The following is a 24,463-nucleotide window of genomic DNA, read 5'->3' as shown; positions in this document are numbered from 1 at the left end:
ATGATATTAGGCTGGCCACCTCCATTAACTACTTCCATTACATGAATTTCACGGATCTTACCAAGTACACTGGTTGGAAGTCACCCTTAGTTTTCAAACGTCACTATTTGAAATCTTTAGAAGCCCTAAATTCTCAACAGTCGGCGAGGGGAACGTTGTCCCTCCTCTAGAACCCTTTCTGATTCTAGATCAATTCTTCCTCCACTGCCTCAGTTATCCCCCTTACAGTCATCACAGTCAGGCATACCTGGATCTTGTCCCCTGACCGTGTTATCTGTATATTTGTCCAAGTGACACATTTATGTTTTAATGTTTACAATTTTGTATAATTATTTTGTTTAAGTATATTTTTACATTGTCATGTTAATTTTAAGCTCCCACCAGTTCCATTTGTACATTACTTGTTGTTATTAAGCTAGTAATTAACTGTTCAGTGGGACCTTTGGTCTTCTGTTCCCTTACATTTTGTTATCTCTTACAGTATAAGAATGATATTTATTTCTCTGTTAATTTTTTCACTGGCTGACCACGGACCTGATCCAGAAAAGGGATTTTGACAAAGGAAAAATCTATTTCTGGAGGGGGACCTTGTCACTGATGACACCCTATCGTGTGTTGTCTCCTCCCATAGTAAACATCATTCTAGTGGGGTGGTGCTTTTCATGGAATGCGACTGGCAGTGATTTGTGTACAATAATCTTGAGTGGTGCATGGGTTTGTGAAAATTTATAACACCCTCTCGGTGGGACTTTGACTTTAGGAATCTCTGTAGGACAAGGTTCCGTGTTTATATAGTTCACCCTTTTCCATACACGACTCCATCTAATGGGCTGCTCTGAGAGTAGTAACTCCAGCGTTTCATTTAGCTTTCTCTGGTATCTATCAACGGAATTAACCAGAAATAAGTGCTGAATGGACTTTTTCACGGGATGTGGTCCCCTCTCCAGAAATAGATTTTTCCTTTGTCAAAATCCCTTAATTAAACAATCATACACCAACAACACATTCATACAATCAACATATACACACACAAACTTAATAAGGAAAAAAAAAATCAAACAAAAATAAAAACATCATAACAAACAAAACGGAACAATTAACTCATACAACGTCTTTCATCATACAAACCCAAACTTAACCTACCACACTCCCCCTTACTAAAATAAAGGAAGTCTTGTTTCCTTTTCTTCAAAATCCCTTTCTTACCACCCATTCATATTCTGGAACTGGACCTTGACATGGGGTCTATGGCCTCTCATGCACCATCTCTTCTTCACTCACTTCCACTCCAACCACACTAGACTCACCTAGCTTGGGTTTCGGACTACTTACACCAAGCTCATTCAAACTCTGGAGACGTACGTTGGCTCCAACCTCACTCACACCTGACATGGCTGCTATCATCTCTTCCATACTCTCATTTATTTCTTCCACAGTCTGCCTCAAGCTATCCAAAACTCCTCCACCTACACTCTCCAGCACTGCTAACTCTCTCTCACTCACACCCACTCCTACACTCATTCTTTCAACACTTTCACTCAAAGGAAACTCACACACACTATACGTACCGTCCTCCTTACAACTTACGTTGTTTCAATTCACCCAACTCTTGCATGTCTCGTCCACACATTCCTTGTACCACCAAGTTTACTCCTTCCACATCCCACTCAAACCCTTCAAAATCAATTACACCTCATTTCACTACCCCAAATAACACTGCAAGGGTATTTTCACTTTTTTGTGCCTACTGGCTGTCAAAACCCTCAAATCAAACAACCCATCTCAAGTACTCTCCATAAACAACTCGGTAGCATGCCCTTACTCTTTCTACACCTCTTTTTAGGCTTTCTCTTATGTTCTATTACCCAGCTGTTTTATCTGCCTGTTTTACTCTCTATTTCTTCTCTCTTTCCTCTTCCTTTTCCTCCCTAATAACTTCCTGATGGGATGTCTATTATGTACTTAGGTGGTTCTCCATCTTCTCAGCTGATTATAATGCGCTCTTATTGCCTGTTGCTTCTCATTCCTGTCTTCTAGCATAACTCAATCCATTAGACCAAACTGTTTCACTAAATGGACCTTCGCTTACTCTCATGCGTCTTACTGTGTCAATCTTCCCTTCTCAACAGTTTTCCTTCAACACCCTATCTTACTCTGAAACTCTCAAACCTTTCATTTGCCTGCCTCCACACATCCGCTTCGTCTTCATTCAAATCCATCACTTGCTCTCACACCTCTCATAATTCATTACATACGTACTCAGGTATACCAGTGCTTTATGTACTGACCCATATACATCGCTACCACTCTTCTAACAACAAATCCCATTCATTCTCTCTATCAGTCAACATTCTAACATTTCACTCAGAGTCATATGGTTCGTTCCATGCCATTGCACTCGGCATATGGAGTTGTTACTACATGCTCGATGCCCCATTCTTTCAACATTTGGTCAAATGGTCTACCAACAAACTCTGGCCCATTATCACTCAACATCCTTGCGGCTTCCTCTGAGCGCAGGCAACAAGACCATATGACCACTCTTGCAACATTCTCACTGGTTTATTCTTCACAGCTGCACAACCACAACTTACTCTTATGATATACCATAACAACCACTCCCTCGTTTCCTCTCATGAGTTACGGCAAAGCCACACAATCAATTACCAGTAACTCAAACGGTTCTTTCATACTCAGCTTTAAAACAGGTGGGCTAGCATACACTCTCTGATCTTTCCTTTCTGACATTCTTCACATGTGATTGCCACATCAAAGTAAAATCTTCCTCAAAATATGGGAAAACATCTGCTCTTTCATACCTCGATCAAGCAAGCTTCCCCATATGTCCATGTTGTCTCATGGACTAGAATGCACATTCCCACTGCTCCTCATCAAGAACACTGGAATATCATCAACTCTCCCATCTTCTCTCTCAAAATACACCCTCCTTCACACAGCACAAATCTCTCAGCATGCATCCATTTACTCAGCATCAAAGGCTATCTTCTTCCAGTACTCCCTCTCTAATACATCTCCTCAACTCCTCACCACAAAACACTTCCTTTGCATCTCCCTCAATGTCCTCCGCTGTCAACAATTCATTCTCACTCTTGTCCAACTCTACTACATCCCTCCTCCTCACTCAGATTTATCAATCATTCCCTGAACCTGGCCATATTCACCGCCTCACTTTGAATCTTCCCTATTACAACCTCATCTTTCAACAGAACTCTGTTCTAACATCCCTACCAACCCATTCTTCCTCAAAAATCTATCCCAAACAGGAAACAACATAGCATCTGCTTATCTCCCAGTACTACAAAACAAGCTTCCACCTCAAACTCTCAACCTTACCTTCAACCTCACTTCCTCCCATCAACTGATCTTCCTGCTGTACCCCTTATTGACATTCACCAGTCTCCTTTAACATTCCAGTCCACTCTCTCAACATCCTAATCACTCTCATCAGTTTCCAGCGATATTTGCGGTCCAGTGTCAGCAAACCACAATACTGTTCTCCACCCAACCTCTGCATCCAACCCTGCTCCCCTTCACCTGACCCTACACCTTCCAAACCTGCTCCATCTGCCATCTCCAATTATGCAACCCACTCTTACTTTATTTTCAAAGAGCCCCACGTTGGGCGCCAAAATATTATGTAGGGGCTTTTTATAGTACACAATTGGGGCAGTATGATGGGAACAGTTTTGGAGGTTATTAAATTAAACTCTGCTTTTCCTTAACCTAATTTATTTCCTTAATATTACACTGGCCTGAAGACCTTCAAAGCAGAACCGTATCTAATTTTATTTACATTTACCACAGTTTGTAATTATAGTCTCTCAATACTTATTCTAACTTATTTCCTAACTTACTCCTATACTAACAGCCTACCTTAATAAACATGACCCCAAAAGAACCTTTTAAACCTTGCTGACAATAAATCAGGAAATATAGTGTTATATTTTTCACTCCACTGTCAACATCAACTTCTTCAGTAACCTTTTCACTTTCTTCTTTCACCTCAAACTTCTCAGTCTTACTCTTTTTCTGTCTCCTTCTTTGGGGTGATTTCTTCTTTTTCTTTACAAACTATACTATACAGTACTTGAGGCTTCCAATGGAGGCAAGAGCCAACCAGTTTTTATCTGTAGGCTCCAATGTTCAGGTGAAGGGGAGCTCCTCCTATTTTTTTTTTTTTTTTTCACTCCAGCGAATGTTTTTTTTAATGTTCCGTACCAAAGCTCTTAAAACGGTAAGACTGCAAGTAAAAAAAAAAGTAACAATAATGATTAATTAAACAACCATACACCAACAACACATTCATACAATCAACATATACACACACAAACTTAATAAGGAAACCAAAAAAATCAAACAAAAATAAAAAACATCACAACAAACAAAACGGAACAATTAATTCATACAACGTCTTTCATCATACAAACCCAAACTTGACCTACCACAATGAAGATGAGGATAACAGGCAGAGGCTTCATCAAACGGAATATGATAAACAGATGATTATATCTCATCTCATTACACTTATAGATCAATAGTTATGGAAGTTTTATCCTATCCAGAGCTGTGTTTCTCAGGTGCATCATCGTCTGCCTGGCATCACATATCTGTCTCACCAGGTTTCAGCGTCTTTCTCTTATTCTTTGATGAACTTAACAGTGAGGGAGACTGAAACTATGGAATATTTCCTACAGGAGTTCTGGCCTTGGCAAATCGGCAGGAATGGATCTTGGGGGCTTCTAGTTCATTCAGTGTTGAAGAGCCAAGTTGGATAACATTGCAAAGGCCAAAAGGTTAGAGGTCTGATGTTGAGCTTCAGTCCTTAGCACTGGAGGGGTGAACTTCTTTGACCTTGTCTGGCTGATGTCAGGGCTTCTCTGTTATCAGAATTTTTTGGTCTCATTGCCATTCCTATTCCCAGAGGAATTTTTGGCTTCAGATGACATCCTCAGGGGTTGATGTTAGCAAAATTAAAAGCACCTTTTGGTCAGTTACTATAATCCCTCTCTTTCTTTATATTTTACTATATGTATATGTGCATGCATCATACCACGTGTGAGAAGATACCTACTAGATTACCAGGCATCAAGAACTTGGTCTTGTTGCGACAAGAGGCATCATGTCAACTTAAATTGCTGTAGAAATTTTTTTTAATCAGAGGCCAACGACATCGCCATTGTACCCTGGTTTGTTCCACAACGATGCAATTGGATCACAAGTAGTTGCTGTAGCATCATGCTGCCAGATTTTAGTTACTGAATAATTTATTAGGCTTCCCGCATGTCCTGTACAGGAAGTATATTAATGCAATTTGCGTCGGATCTTTCATTCTGTAAAGTTTGAAACATTGTTCCCCTATTTTATTGTCACCAACTTGGAACATTGTTCTTAAATTTTGATGTTGCTTGGAACATTGTTCTTAAATTTTGATGTTACCAGCAACTAGGACCTATCCCTTTTTGGACAAAACTGTTGAAATTGATGGTTTTTGTTTTTCAAACATCTGTAATGCTAATTATAATTTAGGCTGTTAACAGGTCCATTTGACAATATTCCTTTTATTTTATTGTGTTTTAGTACCTGGATTGTTGATTGTTTTTTTTTTATTGTGAAAGGGTGGGAGTTAGAAGCTGCATGATTGTTGCCTTTACAATTCAAGCATTGAAGTTATTTTTGTTTTTATTTCCATTAGTTCCTCAATTTGTAGCTAGTCAGCAAGTGCTTCTCATCTTGCAAAGTGCAAGAATTCAATTTCTGTGTTGGTATAATGCTGTAGCACTTATAGTAAATTACAAAGGCATGTTATATTCTTTATTGTAAAACAATTTTCCTCAGAGCATATGCTAATGTTGGGCCCTAGGTTCCACAGACATGTGCAAAATTATCACTGGTGTTCTTTTTTGTGTTAATTAAAAAAACATAGTATCTGGGACTCTCAAAAACCTTATATATGGGCTAATATGAATGATGAGAATGCATGAAAAATCAATGTTGTATTTAAAAAATTAGGTTTTTTTTGTATACACTGGTACATGAGACCCTTCTCATTTTTTCAGACATGGACATTACATCTTTTCATTGTCATTCATAATGCAGCATATGTGTATTCATGTATTCCCGAGGGCACATTAACATAGCTTTAAACCACTGGTTATTTAAAATACAGTAACTGACAGTTGAACTGGCATTCAGGGCATTTGGTTTAGGTTCCTTTTCTAAGTAGCATTGGCAGAAAAGACTTTTTTACAACTGTGGTACATATATGTGTGCTAAGTAACACTAATTTATTTGCTTATTTTGTTTTTTATATTCAGGACCTACATCCACCTTTATCTGAAGAAGGACTGAAAACATCACATGAAAACATGCGAACACTCATGGAGAAACTAGCTCAGCTCTCGGAAAGCATAGAGAGGCTGCACACTAACACAAGTAGTGACCGTAAGACAAGCAGCAATGAGCGGAAATCAACCAATCATCAAGCGTCATCTAATCAACCATCTGGTCAGAGAATCAGTGACCATGCCAATCACTCAAACCTAAATACAGGAGCAAATGAAAATATCCCAGGTCGTTCAGGTGACCCATTAAATGTTACCAGTCCACTGGCAACTTCTAGTCCTCAGAATGCAAATATTGGTAACTCCATTTCTAATAATGCTAATAATCATTCTAGTCCAGTAGGTTCAAACACTGCACAAGGACAACAAAATGCAAATAATGCCAACCGTAATAGAAATTCTGGTGGATATCAATCAGCAATTAAAAATGGGAAGAATGCTGAATCTTGATGAATATTCAGCCATTGGATATGTTACACCAAAGTTTACAAAACTTGTTTACTCATGTGTTTTTTGTGAATGTAGATGCTTTTAATAACTTTGTGTTTGATATTTTTAATGGTTTAAATATATGAAAATTTGTGTTTTGTCTGTTAAATAAGAAAACACAATATGGAACAGCAAGCATTTGAAATTTTGTCCGGTTTGGCTTCTGTCTTTAAAGCTATTGTGTGCGCAGTATTGTACAATATTAAACATACATATACAATTACAAATTTATGTTTTGTGTGGAGGGCTAAGATATATAATATTTGAATGCCTGTACTTTGTTGTACATGATTTTTCATAATAGATAATGCAGATCACTATGTGTGATTTGCAATAGAATCAAATTTTTACTGTGTAAAGTGCAATATTATCTTAAGGGAATATGGTTTCCATTGGAAATCGTACGTTTTCATATTTTTGAAGTAGAAAATGACTAAAAAAAATTTTTGATAGGGTAGCCACTGTGAATCCTCAAAGCAGTTATCCTTATGGTCCCACTAGGGCCTCCTTTAGACAAATCAGTATCAGAAAATTCTCTCGTAATTGGTCTTGGCCAGAATGTTGCATGTTGATGCAGTGATAGAATATAAAAGAACTAGAGGCAGGAGTGCTCTCTTCCCTGCCCACAGTGACAACCTCAGTCTTCCCATTCACCCTTCTCACACAGATGTGGCAACAGTGTGTGAGTTAGCCATTTTTGCCAATACTTAGTTCTGCCATTGTTAAAACACCAAGATGTTTTGCTCTTAAATCTTTTGACATATTTGTAGTGCCTTATTGACAAGATGTTGCAGTTTATCCTCTTTTCTTAATTCTTATCACAAACAAGCCACTCTCCCTGCATGGACTGAGAATTATACAAGTGTCCATAATTGCACAATATCCAAAAGGTGAGCACGTTGCTTGCTATCTTCGGAAGTGTTTCTTCTGAAGAAGCCTCCTAGTTTACAGCATGGTTATCAGAGGCAGTATTCTTCAAACATTGCTGCCAAGAGATTAAACAGATTTGACTACTCTGTGTGTCATTTAAGGGTATAGGTGCCGTGGCAGAAAGTGAAAGGCGTCCTTCTTGCCTTGGTATTTCTGAGATATTACTAGGGGTAAGCAACATTCTTGCACCCCAACCTAACAGTTAGGTAGGTCACTATAAAGCTGCTTAAGTAACTCATATACCATTTTAGTTTTTCTTATCCTTCTTTAATGTTAATCCATAATGGTTATTGTGTATAGAAGAAGGTTGGTATAACGACTTTACCATGGGCTGTTTTTTCATGTAGGTCGTTGGGATTTTTTTATCAGGAGCAAGGCCATTTTGTCAAATGTCACTTTTCTTTTATATGCTCGTTTGAAGACGAACAGCAGCTAAGCTGTCAAAAACCAGGTTTTGATGTAGGAAAAACCAATTTTTGTAGCTGAGTAGGTGATGGGAAAGGCGTGGGATTCTGGTAATTGTGAACATGTCTGACTTGTGTCCTGTTTTTTGTCTTTGTGAGAGGGTGCATGAAAAAACAAAGGTAGTCGCCTTATGCAGAGTAGAGAGCCCTCCTGCCTTGAGTCCTTTGCTACTCTGTTACTGTGTCAACAAGCACTATCCTGGCCAAGACTGTCACTATGTCAGCAGGCACTATTCAGGCCAAGACCAACTGTGAGAGAATTCTTTGGCATTGGTTGGTCTGTCTTATAGAGTTCCTGGCAGGAAAATAATAGTAAGTCCTTTGAGGACTCACAGAGGCTACCAAAAATAGATTTTTCCTAAGTCAAAACCTGTTTCATTGAAAAATAATATTGAGCTTGTAATGTTCCTTGTGCTGAGTGCAAGATAAAAACAAAAAAATAAGGATCCAAGAAGTTAGTTACTAACTGATAATTGGGGTTAATATACCTCTGAAAATGTTTTAGAGTTAAACTGTGTAAGCACAGTTACTATCTTGCCATGATACGAACAGCTACGTGTTACCTTTCCTTTGATAGCTATATAACTTAAAATTTGTCAGTTCTGTTAAAGTACAATGTATCATCAGTACCTTTTAATGAAAAGATTGCCATAGATAATTCTTTAGAACCTTAATTTGTATGCCATAAGTACAATGAAGTTTCAAAGATATGGACTAATTGGGCTTGCTAGCCTGTGATATACTCACAGGACATAAATTTACCTTGGGTGTCTCCCTTCAAATCTGTGAATATAGTAATATATACTGTTAACATAAAAGATACAGGAGCTTTTTATTCAAAATTATTAGTAGAAGAGAGATAAAGAGAGATCAAAAGTCTGTGATGAAATAATATTAAAAGTGCTTTAGTATATTTTCATTTAAAAGTAAAGTAGGTAGGACCATTTAGTTTATTAGAAAGAGAGAGGGCTTTTTGTACTAGGGAAAAATTTGCTTTACATTTCTTTGCTCCTCATTCTCTCACATTTTGTTAGAACAAGCGTTATGTTATTTTACTATTAATTCACAACTGATTTCTGTATTAGCTAATTTATTTTACCGATTACAGTACCCAAGTTTTTACTTTATATTTATTGTGATGTAATATTTCTTGAAATTTTTAACAGAAAATGAATTAAAAGGTCTATACTAAATTGTTTTTAGTTAATGTTTGGCTTATATGTAGTTCTTTTCTTTTTTTGAACTCTTTTCCTAATTATATTTTGTTTTCATGTAAAAAAGCATCAGATTTTTTCTTAATCATTGCAGAATCCAGAGATCTTCGAAATTTTACTGTAAAAGAAACTCAGAATGGCATAATTTAATAGTCTTATGTATCTACAGAGTGCAGGTACTCTATAGCTTGAAATGGAGCTCTATTCTTAGTTGATTTAGATGTAAATCAAATGCAGTGACTGCAATCCATATTACTGGGAGCTCTGTGTCATAAATCTGGCCAATGTTTTGTGTGCAGTGCAAAAGATGACGATCCCATTGGAAAGGATGATTATGATACAGTATAATGAATTCAAGGGATCTTTGAATTAATTCCATTGTTTTCATCTCTAAATGTGTGTCTTCTCCCTCTCTCTACAGTAATGGATTATTAATTGGGGAGTAATATTATTCATATTATTCTAAATGTTGACCTTGAGTAACTTTTAACATTTTTGATGAGAGATCTCTGAAGTTAATAAGACAACAAACTCATTATGAAGGAACAAACATTTAAAGGTCCCTCTTATGTCACTGCAGCAACCCTCCCCCAACAAGACAAGCAAGATAAAGGAACTCTTGCTCTCCAGTTCAAATAAAAACCACAGAATGGTTTTTTCTTTGTTTACGAATTCTGGATGTACAATCGGCAAGGAAAGTGAGGATACAGTTTTTTTAAATCTTCGGACATATATTGCTCAATAATGCGACATCTGGCAACTTTAGAAAGGGGAAGAGCTTCAGTCTTATTATGTTTGTTTTTTGCTTGACCTCCTATAACTTTCAATTATATTCTACGGTTCTGAAATCGTTGATACTTAAATGCAGTAGTAAGCTTTACAGTATTCGTTCAAGTTGTAATTTGCAGAGACAGTTCTACAAAATAAACATTTTTCGACATACCCTACAGTAACCTTACAAAATGAATTTATGACACCACAATGAACGGAATGCTTGCATAATAGGAAACGATCTTCCATAATGAAATCAAGAGTTAAACTTGCAATGTCAGCGAAAAATTAGGGGAACAATAAAGGAATGAATGCAATGTTATGATGAGAGAGAGAGAAAGTTGCTGTTATGTAAGCCCTAGGCCTATATGTAGAGCTACTCATTTCATAATTTTTTTGTTTTGAGATTGAGCGATACTATATTTGTATAGTATGTATTAGCAATGGAGAGAGAGAAACTATGGCAACGTCAAAAACATCCAGTTACTTGTGTTTTTCCGCGAGATTGTCGTGCTGCTCACCCATCATAGAGGAAGCGCTCTTGCGGTTTAAATAGATTTGGTCAACCTACCATAGCTGTCACAACATTGCATTAATTCCAGCTGACTTTTAACACCGTGAATATACAAATATGAATGTAAAAATTAAAAAGAAATTATCATTACCTGCGTATGATGATGCAATAATAAGAAGAAAAGCCTGTCCACAACGGAAAACGGTAAATATTGCCGTTCTGATAAACAGTACTACACCGAGATATCCATACGCTATCTTTAGATCTCTATGAGCGAAGTCATCTGAGAAATTCTGATTACGCCGGACATGCATGGTGTTTTAAGTATCTGAACATTTTGTTTTGCAGATTTAACATATATGATATAATTTGCATTGTATTTTCATATTCTGGAGTAAATTTACCGAGATCATGTTTTCTGTAAGAAAAAAATTAAAATTCGATAAACGAAATCTAACGAAAACTGTATCCTCACTTTTTTTGCCGAGTGTACATCTGCCCAAAATTATAAGTAATATTTTGGGAAGAAGTTCAGAAGTGCTATGTAATGTCACAGCATTTTCCTCTCCCCTGGAAAAGCAGGTAAAAGGAAGAAAAAAGGTAGATGCTTACACAGCAGTTAATTAGTACAACATAACCACTGAGTGAATTACTTTCAGTATATTGTTTCAGTAAGCCCCCCAAAAAATTTCCATTTCCCCAAGAGCTGCTTATTTAAATATTTTAGCTGTGAAAATAGCTTTCTGCCAAAAACTGCTGAAACAGGTGAATTTTACTGATGTAAAAATTCTATGATAATACCCTGTATATTCAATATTAACTTTTCTTTAATGGACTTTGACCATGAATAATTTCTTCAATTTTGAAGTTTTAGCTTTAGAATCGCAACACAGGTGTGGCTTATTTTTTTCATTAAACTTTCTAAAATGGTCTTCCAAGAGGAGAAAAACTCTCAAGGGGAAAAATAATAAATTGATCTGAGACTACAGTGTAATATACAGTACTGTACCTTTAGTTGATGTATAGTGCCGCTGGTTCTGGAGGTTTCTGGCTGAACAGTAGTTTATTATGAATATTGTGATTTTGTCAAAAATATACAAAACCAAAGTGGATTTTCCCAAGACTAAATACCTGTAAAAAGTAAGAGCAGAGAATTTTCAGTATTTAGCCTTTTCATCCATTTCTTATAATCATTTCTCAAAGCTCTCTCCAACTTTTTAATTTAACTTTGTTCCATTGTTCACCTGTGATAAATTAGGTAAGTCCTCAGTGTCTGGAAACAGAACTCATTGGACTTGTTAAACCATTGCTGATGATGATAAAAAATAAGTAAAGTTTTGATCAGTGCATTGTACAAGGTAGCTTAATCCATAAAAATCTGGATTTATTGTTTAAAAAAATGTTTCCCCTGGGGCATGAATCTCTAAATTTCTTGCATGTTGTTATTGTGTAGGAAGTTACCATATTAATTTTCAAATCTGTCTGATATCCTTTTGTGTGATACTGCTTACAGTATACCTTCTGCAATATGCAGGAATGTAGTCAACACTGAAAGTTCTTTGTAGTGTCCCTGTAGGCCTCAAGCTACAGGTCTTTTTGTCTTCAACTTATTATCTTCTTCTAATTTTCACCTCTCAATTAAGAACACTTGATTTGGACAGAGTGACTTATTGGTCTCATGAAACTAAATTACAACAATGACAATCATCTGGCTACTCTTAAATTTTATTCTGACCCCTCTAACAAAATGGGGATTTTGATGTGTCAAGAATTTGGCTTTCATGCAGTTTCATAATTTGATACATACCCTGTTGTTTGGGTTGGATACGAAAAATAAAAATCACTGTAAGTCAAAATGATGAAGGTAATATTTTGTGATCGGAAAACAGTAAACCATCAAGCACATGTAGACTAAGGTTAATTTGTAGAATTCTAATTTAATTGTAAGATATTCAGCTGCCATTATCAGTATTTGTTGATTTCTGGTATCAGTTCAGTAGGCATGTGTAATTATCTGAGTTACCCATTCAGTCCCTTGATACTCGACAGATTTATGTATTACACTGAATGATACATGGTTGCAAGACACTTTTTAAGGCATAAATTGTAGAACAAGTCAGATATCTCCTTTATTACCTATGTATTGTGCACTCAAGGCCCTGTAGGAAAATGCTAGTTACGAGTGTGCCTTACCTGGCCTGTTGTAGACAGTATTTAAGGTTCTTGTGTGTCCCTTTGGTCTTCAACTGCATAGGTTTCTGCTTTGTACATTTTACTCATTTCCTCAGATCTACCCAGGCTTCAACTGGTGTGGTTTTCACTCATCTTTTACAAACATTGCCTTTGGTTGATCCCTGTGAGGGTCTTTTCAAACCACTTATTAATCCACAGTAAGGCAGAAGTAAAGCATTTATTTAAATAATATTAGCAGTTGAAAATTGTTGTGCAGTAGTAGTTGCAAGACATGGTTACTATCTTCATGGAGCATTCAAATTATGATAAATAATAAGGTGCAATTTAGACCACTGAGAACTATCTCATTGGTACAGCATTAGAAAGATGTAACTTGGGATATAAGAGATTCCATATTTTTATAAGACCATTGTGGTATATTTAATGGAATCCTTCAACTGATCTGCAGAGTAACTGACTGTTGCATAGTGAATTAATAATAAAATTCTTTTACCCAAAAGAACAAATGTTCAATATTAACATTAAAGTACATTTACCATTGCTGGAGGTTTTTATTGTTGGTTTGTAGTATTCTTTGGTCTCTTTTCATGTAGTTCCCTTCTACTCATGCATATTTTTTATCCTTTGGCATGCATGAGTGGAATAAATTTTATTATGCAGATTTGATCTTTGGTATCCGCATTCTTCCCATATTCTGTTGAATTGACATGTCTGTAATGATATTAATAATCATGAACAAGTCTTCAGAATTTTTTTCATTTTACTTGTTTCATATCCATCAAGAGCTTAAAAGTTTGAGACTTTCTTTAATTGTTAGTTTGCAATTTGTCTTTTTACCTTTATGGTTTATGTTGTTTAGGTCTGAAGGAGGTTTTTGTTTAGCAGATTTTTATGTTCATAGAAGATACAAACCACTATCTCACAGTACTACAGTATATTATTTTCTGCCAGCCTTGGCTAGCAGCCTTCACTAAATAAAAATTTTCTTGTGTTATTTGGTGATGGAACTGGCACAAAGGCTGTCTTGAAAAATCCCCTCTCTAATTTGCTGTCTTCCTTTGCTATCTCATGACAAGAGAGGCTATGATCAGATGTTGCTGACATAGTTGTTTTTACCCATGAAATCTGAGATAGAAATGCATTCTCTGTTTTGGAAGGTAATGGCTTGATTAGAAAAAAGAAAAAATGTTCTCTTGCTCCTCCTTGCCCATCATCCCCCTTCCTCCCCCAAACTCATTTTTGAATAAAAGAAATTTGTGAACATAGAAAATGACCATATTTTGACATGACTTTCCCAGATTAGATATTCCTAGGCTATGTCCTTTGTAGTCTTCAAGGGTCCTGTGACTATTGATAATTTGAATTTGTAATAACACCATATTATGCTAGGCTTTACAGCCTAATTAAAATAAGTAATTTGTGTGTGAAATGTAAAACCTGTTGACTACCATAGTCAGGAGAATTATATCTGGATAATGACACATATCACTGTAGGTAGCATAACCAGGTGTTTCGGAATTTAGCTTTCTGTCATTGAAGTGTTTTCTTCTTCTATAGTATCCTGAATATGCCAACTTAATATTACCTTCATTGTAATTTTGTATATTGTCTCAATATAGTGCAGAGCTTCCTTACCAGCACTGATTTACATCATCATAACGAGAATTGAAAATTCATAATCTTTTTATCTGCAGTTCAGTATGCTCTTATACTGTAGGTGCATTTTGCTTCTTGTTTACTGCTTTTCATCAAAAAGTTTTTCTGTCACATTTGCCTTTATTTGAATTTAAATACAAAATTTTCACTCGCTTATTTATTAGATATACTTCGAGTACCTTGTTAGAAAACAGGTTCCTAGGTTTGAGAAAATTTCTGGTATGCATAAGATTTTGTTCTTGCACTCAAGTTTACGCATCCTATGCATCAGTTAGGATCAAGTACCATTTTCAATTAGCTGAGAATGATGTAATAGAACCACTTCACTTTGTACCTCAGAATTCTGGCCCTGGTTGTTATAACCTATATTTTAGATGAATGAAAAAAAAATTGCAGTCATATGAGGAACAGTGGAGGGTATGTATAATACGGAATCAGGAAAATGAAACACTTACAGGCAGTCCCCGGTTTACAGCGGGGGTTCTGTTCCTGGCAGTATGCCTTAAGCTGAAAATCACTATAAACTGGAACATCATAATTATTTGGGAATAAGTAGTGCTGTAAAACCGGGTTACGGTGCGGTAAAGCCGCTTACGGCACCGAAAAATCAGGTCAATAGCACCGTGAACCAAGCACCGTAAAGTTGGAACGCCATAAACCGAGACAACCGTAACCCAGGGACTGCCTGTAATTGGCAGGTACTGTACTACAGTATACTGTACCATATCCACATTATACAGTATGTGCTTTGAAAAAACCCACTGCTGTAGTTGGTGTCATTAAAAGCACTCGGCATATATTACTTCCTTTTCTTCTTAACCTTTTGAGATTCCAGTGATGACATCAGATAACATCATTAATAGAAATTTTTTATAAACCGGAATTATTTGCTTGATTTCTGGAGAATGTTAGGGGATTGTTCAATTCTATCAACCCAAAGTAGGTGAAACCCAAACCAGACAGTGCTGTCCTGGTTAGTATATTCACAACTTGAAATAATTATGAAAATTGTTTGCTTATTTTCTGTTAAAATTTACTTCGCAATAGATAGCATACATAGCAGTAAAGTGTACATCATTGGAAAGGCAACTATGTCAGTTTTGAGTGGTGCAAAAAATGGCTTTTTGTAATTAGCTGATTTGTTATGGTAAAGAAATATGTTTCCAGCTAAGTTCAACTTATTATTCTATTTGTTGCTTTGGGTTTTGAAGATGCTACGATGCGGTACAGCTACTTGGCTTCATAATGACACCAACATCAGTATCCTAGTATGAAAGTTGAGTTTATAGAGGGCAATTAAAGAAAAATATCACCAAGTCTATAGCTAGTCTTATTGTGTTGAGCCCTGAGAATTTCAACAAATTGATTATGAATTAAGAAAAGTAGCATATACTACACATGGGAGAGTATGCAGGTATTATTGCAATCTGGATTTAAGAAGCTGTTTCCACGTCGCAGGATGTACACTTTAAGAAGCCCTGGTTTATGACTTCTGAACTATTTCCATAATTACATTTTAAAAATGTAGCCCTTGCAGTATCTCACTTACCTTTAAGATAACACAAAGCATCTTTGAGTCTTTTATCATTGATGGGGATTGTATATACCTTTTGTAGGTATGGTAGTTATTGTAGAATGTGTACCATGTACACATGTTCATTTTTAAAGAGCATAATTCAGATAGTCACTGACGTTCAGTGGATTGTTTTCCCATTGATTAATCATAAGTTAAAATGGAAGTTAGTTGGAAACCATTTGTACAGAACTGTACATAATATACATATTTTTTTTTATTTATTGTTGTGTATCTCATTTGCAAAGTTGCTAATTTTCATTTTTATTTATCTTTTTATCTTATCATTAGTATTAATTCTCTTTTTATCTACTGTATTTAAAATTCATTTTTGTGTAATATTTATTGAATATAGCATTTCAACAGTTTATGATTGGATGTATGTCTTTAAGTAGATCATATGTCGGTAACAGATGTTAAGGGTTTATTACTCATGGAGAATGAATTTTTTGTATTTTTTGAAGGTAATTAGTGCATTATGTAACTGCTCTGCCTCAGATAGATTGGAATAATGTGTGATATTAGCTGTGATTCTGTTATTATTCCTCAAACAATAAGTGTTTCTGTCAATTCTGGAGGAACTTTTTTTGCCATTAACTATCAGTATTTTTCAGTGTTTAGCCATTTTTTAGTTTTGAATGAAAGTTCACAATAAATTGTAAAATTGGCCTGCTGATATTTGACTGATTTTGTGTGTGATTTTTTTTCTTTGGCCACATTAACTGTATATATATTTTGTCCAGATTTAATTATAAGACCTCCAGGATTTTTTTATTGGTACAGGTCTCATTGTTTCATGTAAGCTGTCCCAGTTTATGAAGTAAGAGTAAATATTACCTTAGCTTATTTACCAGATGTTTTATCATACTCTATCCCAGTTAAAAGTACTGCTGTTCTTTGCTGACTTGGATTTGAAAATATACCACCCTGAATTACAAATATGGTCATTACTCTACCATATTTATTAACAATAATTATTTCAGTTGAGTAAATAATAGTGTATTCATCTCATATAAATTGTATGTAGAAAATATTTTGGTGATGCAGCTGTTGAGGAGTGAATATTACACATAAGTAGGACAAAAAAGGAGTGTTGACTTCATTTTCATAAGGCTCAGGGCATGTACTGTATTTTTTTGTATATACTTTATTGTAATTCAGTTGAAGTGTGAGCACTTATGTGACTATTAGAAACTGCAAAATTACTTACTGTAAATTTTTGTTATTCCATAATATTTTTTTAAGCATGTATAAAGTAAGAATTTAAAAAATTTCTACGTATAGTAGGACTATTAACTTCTTATTTTTTTTAAGAGTACGGAAGAAAAGTGCCTCTTGTATATGACAAAAGTAAGATATAAAGTATTTATTGTAGCTCAAGTTTACTCATATATTCAGTCTGATAGTAAAATTTTGAAGTTATCATTTAATGTTTACCTGCAACCTTTTCCAGGATGTGTAGTCAAGTGTCTTCTACACCAGGGCAAGGCATTTTTATAGTACTGTATTTGCTAGACTTTAGACTAAACTTTGTTATGCAGTATTGTGAATTGCTGTGCTGTGTGAGCCTGTACTAATATGATATAATATGCCTTTTAACTATCAGTCCTCACGTAACAAATAGTGATGGAGAAAGGCAGCTTGAAGAATTTGCAGGAGGTATCTTTCCATTCTTCCGAGCCACCTACTGCACTATATATCTGTCTCTTAACCCATTAAAGTCCACCCTAGGTTTTATGGGAAATTTCAAAAAACCCTCTTAGCATGTGATAGTATATCAAAATACAAGATCAAATCATTCTTGTGCATTTTTTGAAATCTTGCAAAACTTGGCAAATAATTGCATTCAATGAAGTATCCCGTACGGATGCCTCGGTCGAGCTCCGACGGACCACGCTCATCCCGTACGGGACACTTCGGACCATAACGGTAAACTTTTTCCCAATAATACCACTCTTTATATACTCACCTTTTTACCAATTTCCATGATGAATTTATTGTGTTTGACATTAATATGACTTGCTACTGTGTTTATTATGAATTTTTTTCTGTTTTTTTCCCTCTATTGATGTATAAAAGATACCCTGGGATAGTTGAATACTTTATTTTACAAAAATAAAAAAAATATACAAGTAATACTGGCAGTGAAATGTGTTAGTAATTATAATTTACAGCTTAGACTTACATAGGTTAGCATAAAAAATAGACAATAACAAACTTACAAGACTTCCACAACATACAAACTTACACAAAATATATACAATATTTACAAAAGTTATGCCTTGTGGAAGAGTGCAAAACAGTTCCTTGCATCAGTCAGACACAGTGCCACATTACAGTCCTCACACACCCACCGGGACCTGTGGATGTGGCCCTTACAGGAACAAAACTTACAGGTCTGCCTAGCCTTGACATACAAAGGCATATGCAGTTTAGTGGCATCCTGACGTTCTGCAATGGCAGGCACAACAGCTCGCTGGCCCCTCTTCGGTGAAGGGACATCTCGCTGAGTAAGGGAAACCCTGGTGACTCTGGTGGGGTTGACCTTGTAAGCCCTCAGTGCCAAGGCGATGGAGAGGCGGAAGTCCTTGAGGGGCATAGGGTTGGACTGCAATGCCAAACAGTCCCTCTTGTACAGAAGCCAGGCATTACATATTATGAGGTCCACAATGTATGCAAAGAGCCTCATATAGTACCTCTTTGCTTTGAAGGGGGTCTTGTAGAGGTGGGTCAGCATGTCACTTTTGTCGATGCCACCCATTCGGCTGTTGTACTTGGTGATGACATTTGGACAGGGTACACCAACCTCCTTCTTCTCCTCCCTGGTATACCGTTGAATGTCAGCAACAGGCTCCACACCGACATCAGTAGACAGCACAGTCACAATGTTGTTGTCCTTCCACCTAGCCACAAGGATCCCTTCAGAAGAGACGAAATCAAGTGTGCCCCTGGCTACTGTCTTCTTAGACATATCCTTCACAGTCATCAGAGGTGGGAAGCCAACCCTATTTTTCTCTTGCAGTGCCCACATACCGACACTGATACTGGGACCTCAGGTACTCAGCCAAGGATAAACTTGTGAAGTAATTGTCGGCATACACTGCAGTGGTCTTGGGGTTCTTGAGGGTCTTCACCAAGGCGACAAACGAACTTGGAAGTGACTGGCATCTTCTCCTCCTCTTCAGACAGTGTGGTGTGGTGACTTGAAAATGTGGACTCTCCTTGGTACATGAGGATGTCATGTACAAAATCCATCCACACTGGACCTGCAGAAGAGTTTGTAGCCCCACTTGTCTGGCTTCTTGGCTACATACTGGCGAAGATTACCAGCTGTGGTCCCCTTGTATGCAACCATGACCTCGTCAATAGACTGTACAGGAGTTTCAGCAACCTTCAGGAACTCCCTGGTGACCTTGCTGAAGATTGCACGAACCTTCAGGAACCTGTCCCTTGACCCTGCTGCCAAGTCATTGTCGCTGAAGTGGAGGTTAGACCGGATTGCCTTGAAGCGGTTCCTGGACATGCAGTCAGCAATCTGTGGAACCCTAGTGTGGACAGCCCAGTAGTCAACTATACTGGGCAATGGAACGAGCCCCATGAAAATGATGGCACCCATGAACACCTTGAGTTCAGCCTCCGTGATGTTGAAGTTCCCCCCAACATCCTTCTGCTTGGAATACAGGTTTGTTTGATATACAATGTGTTCCACCAGTTCATTTGTGAAGAACTGGAGGAAGTACTCCATTGGTGCCCTCAAATAACAAGGGTGTTCATGAACATAATCAGGCAGGGGCTGGTTACTGATGTCCTCTTTCTTCCACTGATGAGGCCGAGCTTTCTTGTTCCTGCTAGGGGCGGATGGTACATCAGCAGCAGTATCTACCACATCTGGCATAGGGTGTGGCACTGCAACAGGGACAGGACGGCCACCTGAAATAAGAAAAGTCACATTAGTAATACAGACAATAAATCATGATTGTGTTGTGTGTGTGGACAATGAGTGTGTTATTGTGTGTGTATGTGTGTGCATGTGTGTATGAGTGTGTGCATGTGTGTGTGTGTGTGTGTGTGTAGGCACTGTGTATAGTGAATAGAATGATATGTAATCCATCAACAATGAAAAGTTTCAAAAACACATGAAGTTATGTGTGTCTGTATGAGTGTGTGCATGTGTATGAGTGTGTTGGCTCTATGTATAATAACTAGAATGATATGTATAATAAATAGAATGATATGTAATCCATCAACAATGAAAAGTTTCAAAAACACATGAAGTTATGTGTATCTGTATGAGTGTGTGCATCTGTGTATGTATGAGTGTGAGCATGTGTATGAGTGTGTGCATGTGTATGAGTGTGTTGGCACTGTGTAAAATAAATAGAGTGTTGGCACTGTGTAAAATAAATAGAATGATATGTATAAATGATATGTAATCCATCAACAATGAAAAAATACATGATGTTGTTATGATACTAACCTCGTGAAGTAGTAGGCTAAAGAAATTCCGCGTCAGCCAGCTCGTCCTCATCAGGTTGGTCCTCACAGTCACTGTCTACCTCCACATCAACATCACTATCGTCGGCATCTTCTGGGGCTATCCATGCCATGCGCACTTCCTCCCTGTGTTCCAAGGCAGCATTCCTTCGCCCATAAAACATATCACTCCTAATCTGCAAAAAAGTAAAAGCAATTAGCTTCTGAAAAAAATTTTTGAGGCGTCGCGTGTTGCGCCATACTTTTACCATTACGGACCGAAGTAGCCCGTGTGGGATATATACTTATTACGGCTATGATTTCAAATACTAAATATTATCACATCACCTTGAAAACACTTCAGCATGAAGACACATCATTCAACAACAACCTATGAAAAAACTGTGTACTTACCATGATTACAACGGGGTGTGGGGGGGGGATCCTTTGGAACAATTTTAGCGTGACTGCACCCTATCACGTCATTCAAGAGACTGGTGCCGATTCAAAAGCACACACGCCCCACCCCATGGACAGTGCTGTCTTCTGATTGGTTGATTTGAAGAGTTGGGAGGTGTGACAATAAGGTACCAGATAGTCAATTTCATACATGCATAAGCTTGTTGGCCACGAGTTCCCAAAAGTAGCCAATTTTAAGAGCCCGTACGGGACACTTGGTCGGTAAAGGGTTAAAGTTAGAGGTTGTTTCTTTCTCAATCCTATCATTTACATATACTGTCCTCACATTTGTGGTCCTTGAATATTCCCAGTTCTAGTCTTTTTTCTTATAGAAACAAGATCAGTAGCAGTTTGATACATGCACCCCTTGGACCCTCAGGTAGTCATCAATCACCTACCTCCTTTTCAGTTCTCAGGACTTTTAACACCTCTATTCAGAATTCCCTAGATTATTTCCCCATTGCATGATTGCTGTTATTCAGCATAAATCTGACCACTATTCATTACTCATTTCATTGTTCTTTTACAACCTTTTTCTCTCTCCATTCTCTTATCAAGCCTTAAAAGTATGATTTCTATCCTTTAGTAGGTAAATATCCATCACCTCCAGATCACTGGCTGTAAGGTGTGTGTAATCTTTGAGGAGTGGCAAAAGTATGGATTGCACAGTCTGTATACTCTATGCATGCATAGTCTCTGGACTATGCATATTCTAGCAATGGGACAGGTTTTTCTTCATATTCTCCTTTGGGTAGGAGGTTGCCTTAGATGTTAACCAACACCACCTCCTTGTATGGTGTGCACACACTCCAGAGAGGTTGCAGTCTAAGCATTCTTCCTTGAGGGAGTGGTCTCCGTTCATCTCTTCAACCTTTTTGCATAAGAATAGAGTATGAGAGAGTGGGTGCATGTTCTTGTTTTTCCCTTGTGACTCCTTACTCGGTTGCAACGAAGTCTAGGAGTGGGAATGAACAAGAAAGTAGAAGACTGGTGTGACCCCACCTCTTTGCTTGAAGAACAGGGTGCTGCTGTGAAACCTAAGAAAATCTCCATTTGTTATGAACCACATTTCACTAACCCTCTCCCATGTAGGAAGAGCTTAGTAACCTTGAAACCTACATAAGCACATTGACCATCTCTCTTGCCTTTCTAGGAAAGCACAGTTGATCTTAACACTACTAGCGGATCCAGAAAAACTGAAGGAACAGTATCCTCTTGAGCTTTCTTTTCCACTTTTATGTGTCCCAGCATTCTACACTGAGCCACTGGAGTTGCTGTTAGCCACAACAGGGTACAAACCAAACCACCTTCCTCCAAAGTGTGGGGGTAATACCATCAGTGCACCTTACGTGGTGCACTGTAGGCATTACTTAAGGGTCTTTTCAGAGTTCTTCAGCCCCTAGCTGCAACCCCTTTCATTTCTTGTACTGTACTTCCATTCATATTCTCTTTCTTCCATCTTACTTTCCAACCTCTCCTAAGGATTGTTTCATAGTGCAACTGCAATGTTTTCCTCCTATTACACCTTTAAAACCATTTACTCTCAATTTCCCTTTCAGCTCTGAATTGCCTCTTAGGTTCCAGCATTTAGCCTTTGGTCTAAATTTGTATTCCATTCTATTCTAGCTGTCACAAACAATTTAACCTCTATGAGGGTACTGTTAGGTTGTGGCTACAATCTTCTTAAAAAAACTTACATTAGTACAGTCTTCCGAGTGAAGTGAGCTCTACATAAAAAATATAACTATCATTAACAAACAAAATAAAATAACAAAGTTTAACCACCACAAAGATAATTACTACCGTACAAGGATATTTGTAGTACTGTACAGCAAATACTTTTTCAACACAACCTTAAGAGTGCCTTGCCGAGCAAAGAGGAGGGGTTTGCTCTCTCTGCATGACTGTTTGCATTGGGGATCAGCCTTGCAGACCAGCTCAGTGGTTGGGGTCAGAGTCAAAGTAGTTCCTACTCCCTCAGATGCTGGCTTTTCCAGTTCAGGCTGGGGTTTTTTCCCTATGCATGATCTCAATGTTTCTAAGCTGAACAGAACTTTATAGTATTCTGTTTCCCTGTCGCAGTCCATGTGTAAGGTGTCAAAGAAACGAGCAGGTAAAAGTTACTGCTACTTTATTACAGATCCAGGCAGTTTATATAGCGGCCGACTGACGCCGCCCGCGAGACAATGGAATTGACTGTGACCTGAGGTCGAAACAATAAACAATAATATGCAGTGAACGAGTACAAATTACAATACAAAACATACAGAACTACAATATGGATACAGTCTTGATGCCTGTGAATGAAGAAACATGTGATACACAATGTGTGACATTTGTATAAATACGCATAAAGTAAAATGATTAAAATGCGTGACCTGGCACGCTTTTAGGCGTGACTAATTGAGCTTGAAGAAAATGGAAGTCACCAAAGAAAACATGCTCAGCGGAGACTTAATTAATGGCGCCGCTGAAAACACTTACGCTGGCGCCGATGTGGTGACTTTACAAATACTCCCAAGACGGGGACGCGCCTGACTAATCCCTAAACCTGGGAGGCAGGCCGTAAGTCAAAGGAGGTGGGGTGGGGTTGCATGAGTGGTGTCCCCCTCAGCCGCCTGGCCCATCACGACTTGGACAGCCACTGGAAAGAAGCGTTTTGTGTCATGATTATACCCTTTCATTAAGTGATTGATTCGGGATCAAATAAATCCAAGTATAAGGCAAGTAAGAGCGCAGCTGGGGCACGAGTGCATCCTGGGCCGCTAAAGGTAATATCTGCCTTCGTCTGAGACCACCCTGATCATGCAAGCCCAGACCAGAGGTGGGTGTCGGAATCCCAAACCCATCATCTCGGCTTGAGAGGGCAGGCTAATGTCGCCAGATGTCCAGTGACAGAACGCTGCTTTCTGTGAATGGCCAACTTGTCCCTGAAATCTGCGAGATCAGGCTGCATCAGTATCCAAGGATCCGCATTGAGTGGGATCAAGGTGTTGAAGTGAGACCTGGAAAAACAGAATGTCGTCGGATCTGAGGGTCAGAACGCATCCCATTAGGATCCCAGGATGCTGTCCATGAGCCGCTGGGATCTGGCCTGCCAAGTCCTCAATCTAAGGTGGAGAAACACAGTAGGATCAGAATCCAGGGGTGTGATGATGGCTGTCTTTGGTATGTCCTCTGGCGCAACAGGTACCTGGAAATAAGATTTAAGAAGGTCCAATTTAGTGAATATTTTGGCCCACATGAAAGGAGTGGGTCCTCCTGTTGGGTGGAGGGTAGTGGTCGGGCTCTGTTGCAATGTTGAGCCGCCTGTAGTCGCTGCAGGGTCTCCAGGAGCCGTCCGGTTTCTGCTCTCACCATGTGGA

At 37.9% G+C, this 24,463-nt stretch overlaps 1 protein-coding gene and 1 pseudogene across 2 annotated transcripts in view; one reads left to right on the top strand and one right to left on the bottom strand.

Moving 5' to 3' along the window:
* Positions 1–10,347, top strand: part of LOC136843650 (uncharacterized) — an 84,449-nt gene extending 74,102 nt beyond the window's left edge. The window contains exon 7 of one of the 2 annotated variants that reach the window (XM_067112194.1): positions 6,336–10,347. In XM_067112194.1, the coding sequence (XP_066968295.1) occupies positions 6,336–6,812 (477 nt within the window). In that variant the 3' untranslated portion in view covers positions 6,813–10,347. The remainder of the gene's footprint in view (positions 1–6,335) is intronic. The other variant, XM_067112193.1, reaches the window with a different exon arrangement.
* A 7,954-nt stretch (positions 10,348–18,301) lies between these two features.
* On the bottom strand, positions 18,302–21,033 carry LOC136844007 (piggyBac transposable element-derived protein 3-like; annotated as a pseudogene).
* Between the last annotated feature and the right edge of the window lie 3,430 nt (positions 21,034–24,463).

Source organism: Macrobrachium rosenbergii, chromosome 12 (genome assembly GCF_040412425.1).
Source record: "Macrobrachium rosenbergii isolate ZJJX-2024 chromosome 12, ASM4041242v1, whole genome shotgun sequence".
In the NCBI taxonomy this organism is placed as follows: Eukaryota; Metazoa; Arthropoda; class Malacostraca; order Decapoda; family Palaemonidae; genus Macrobrachium; species Macrobrachium rosenbergii.
This window is presented reverse-complemented; position numbering and strand designations above follow the sequence as displayed.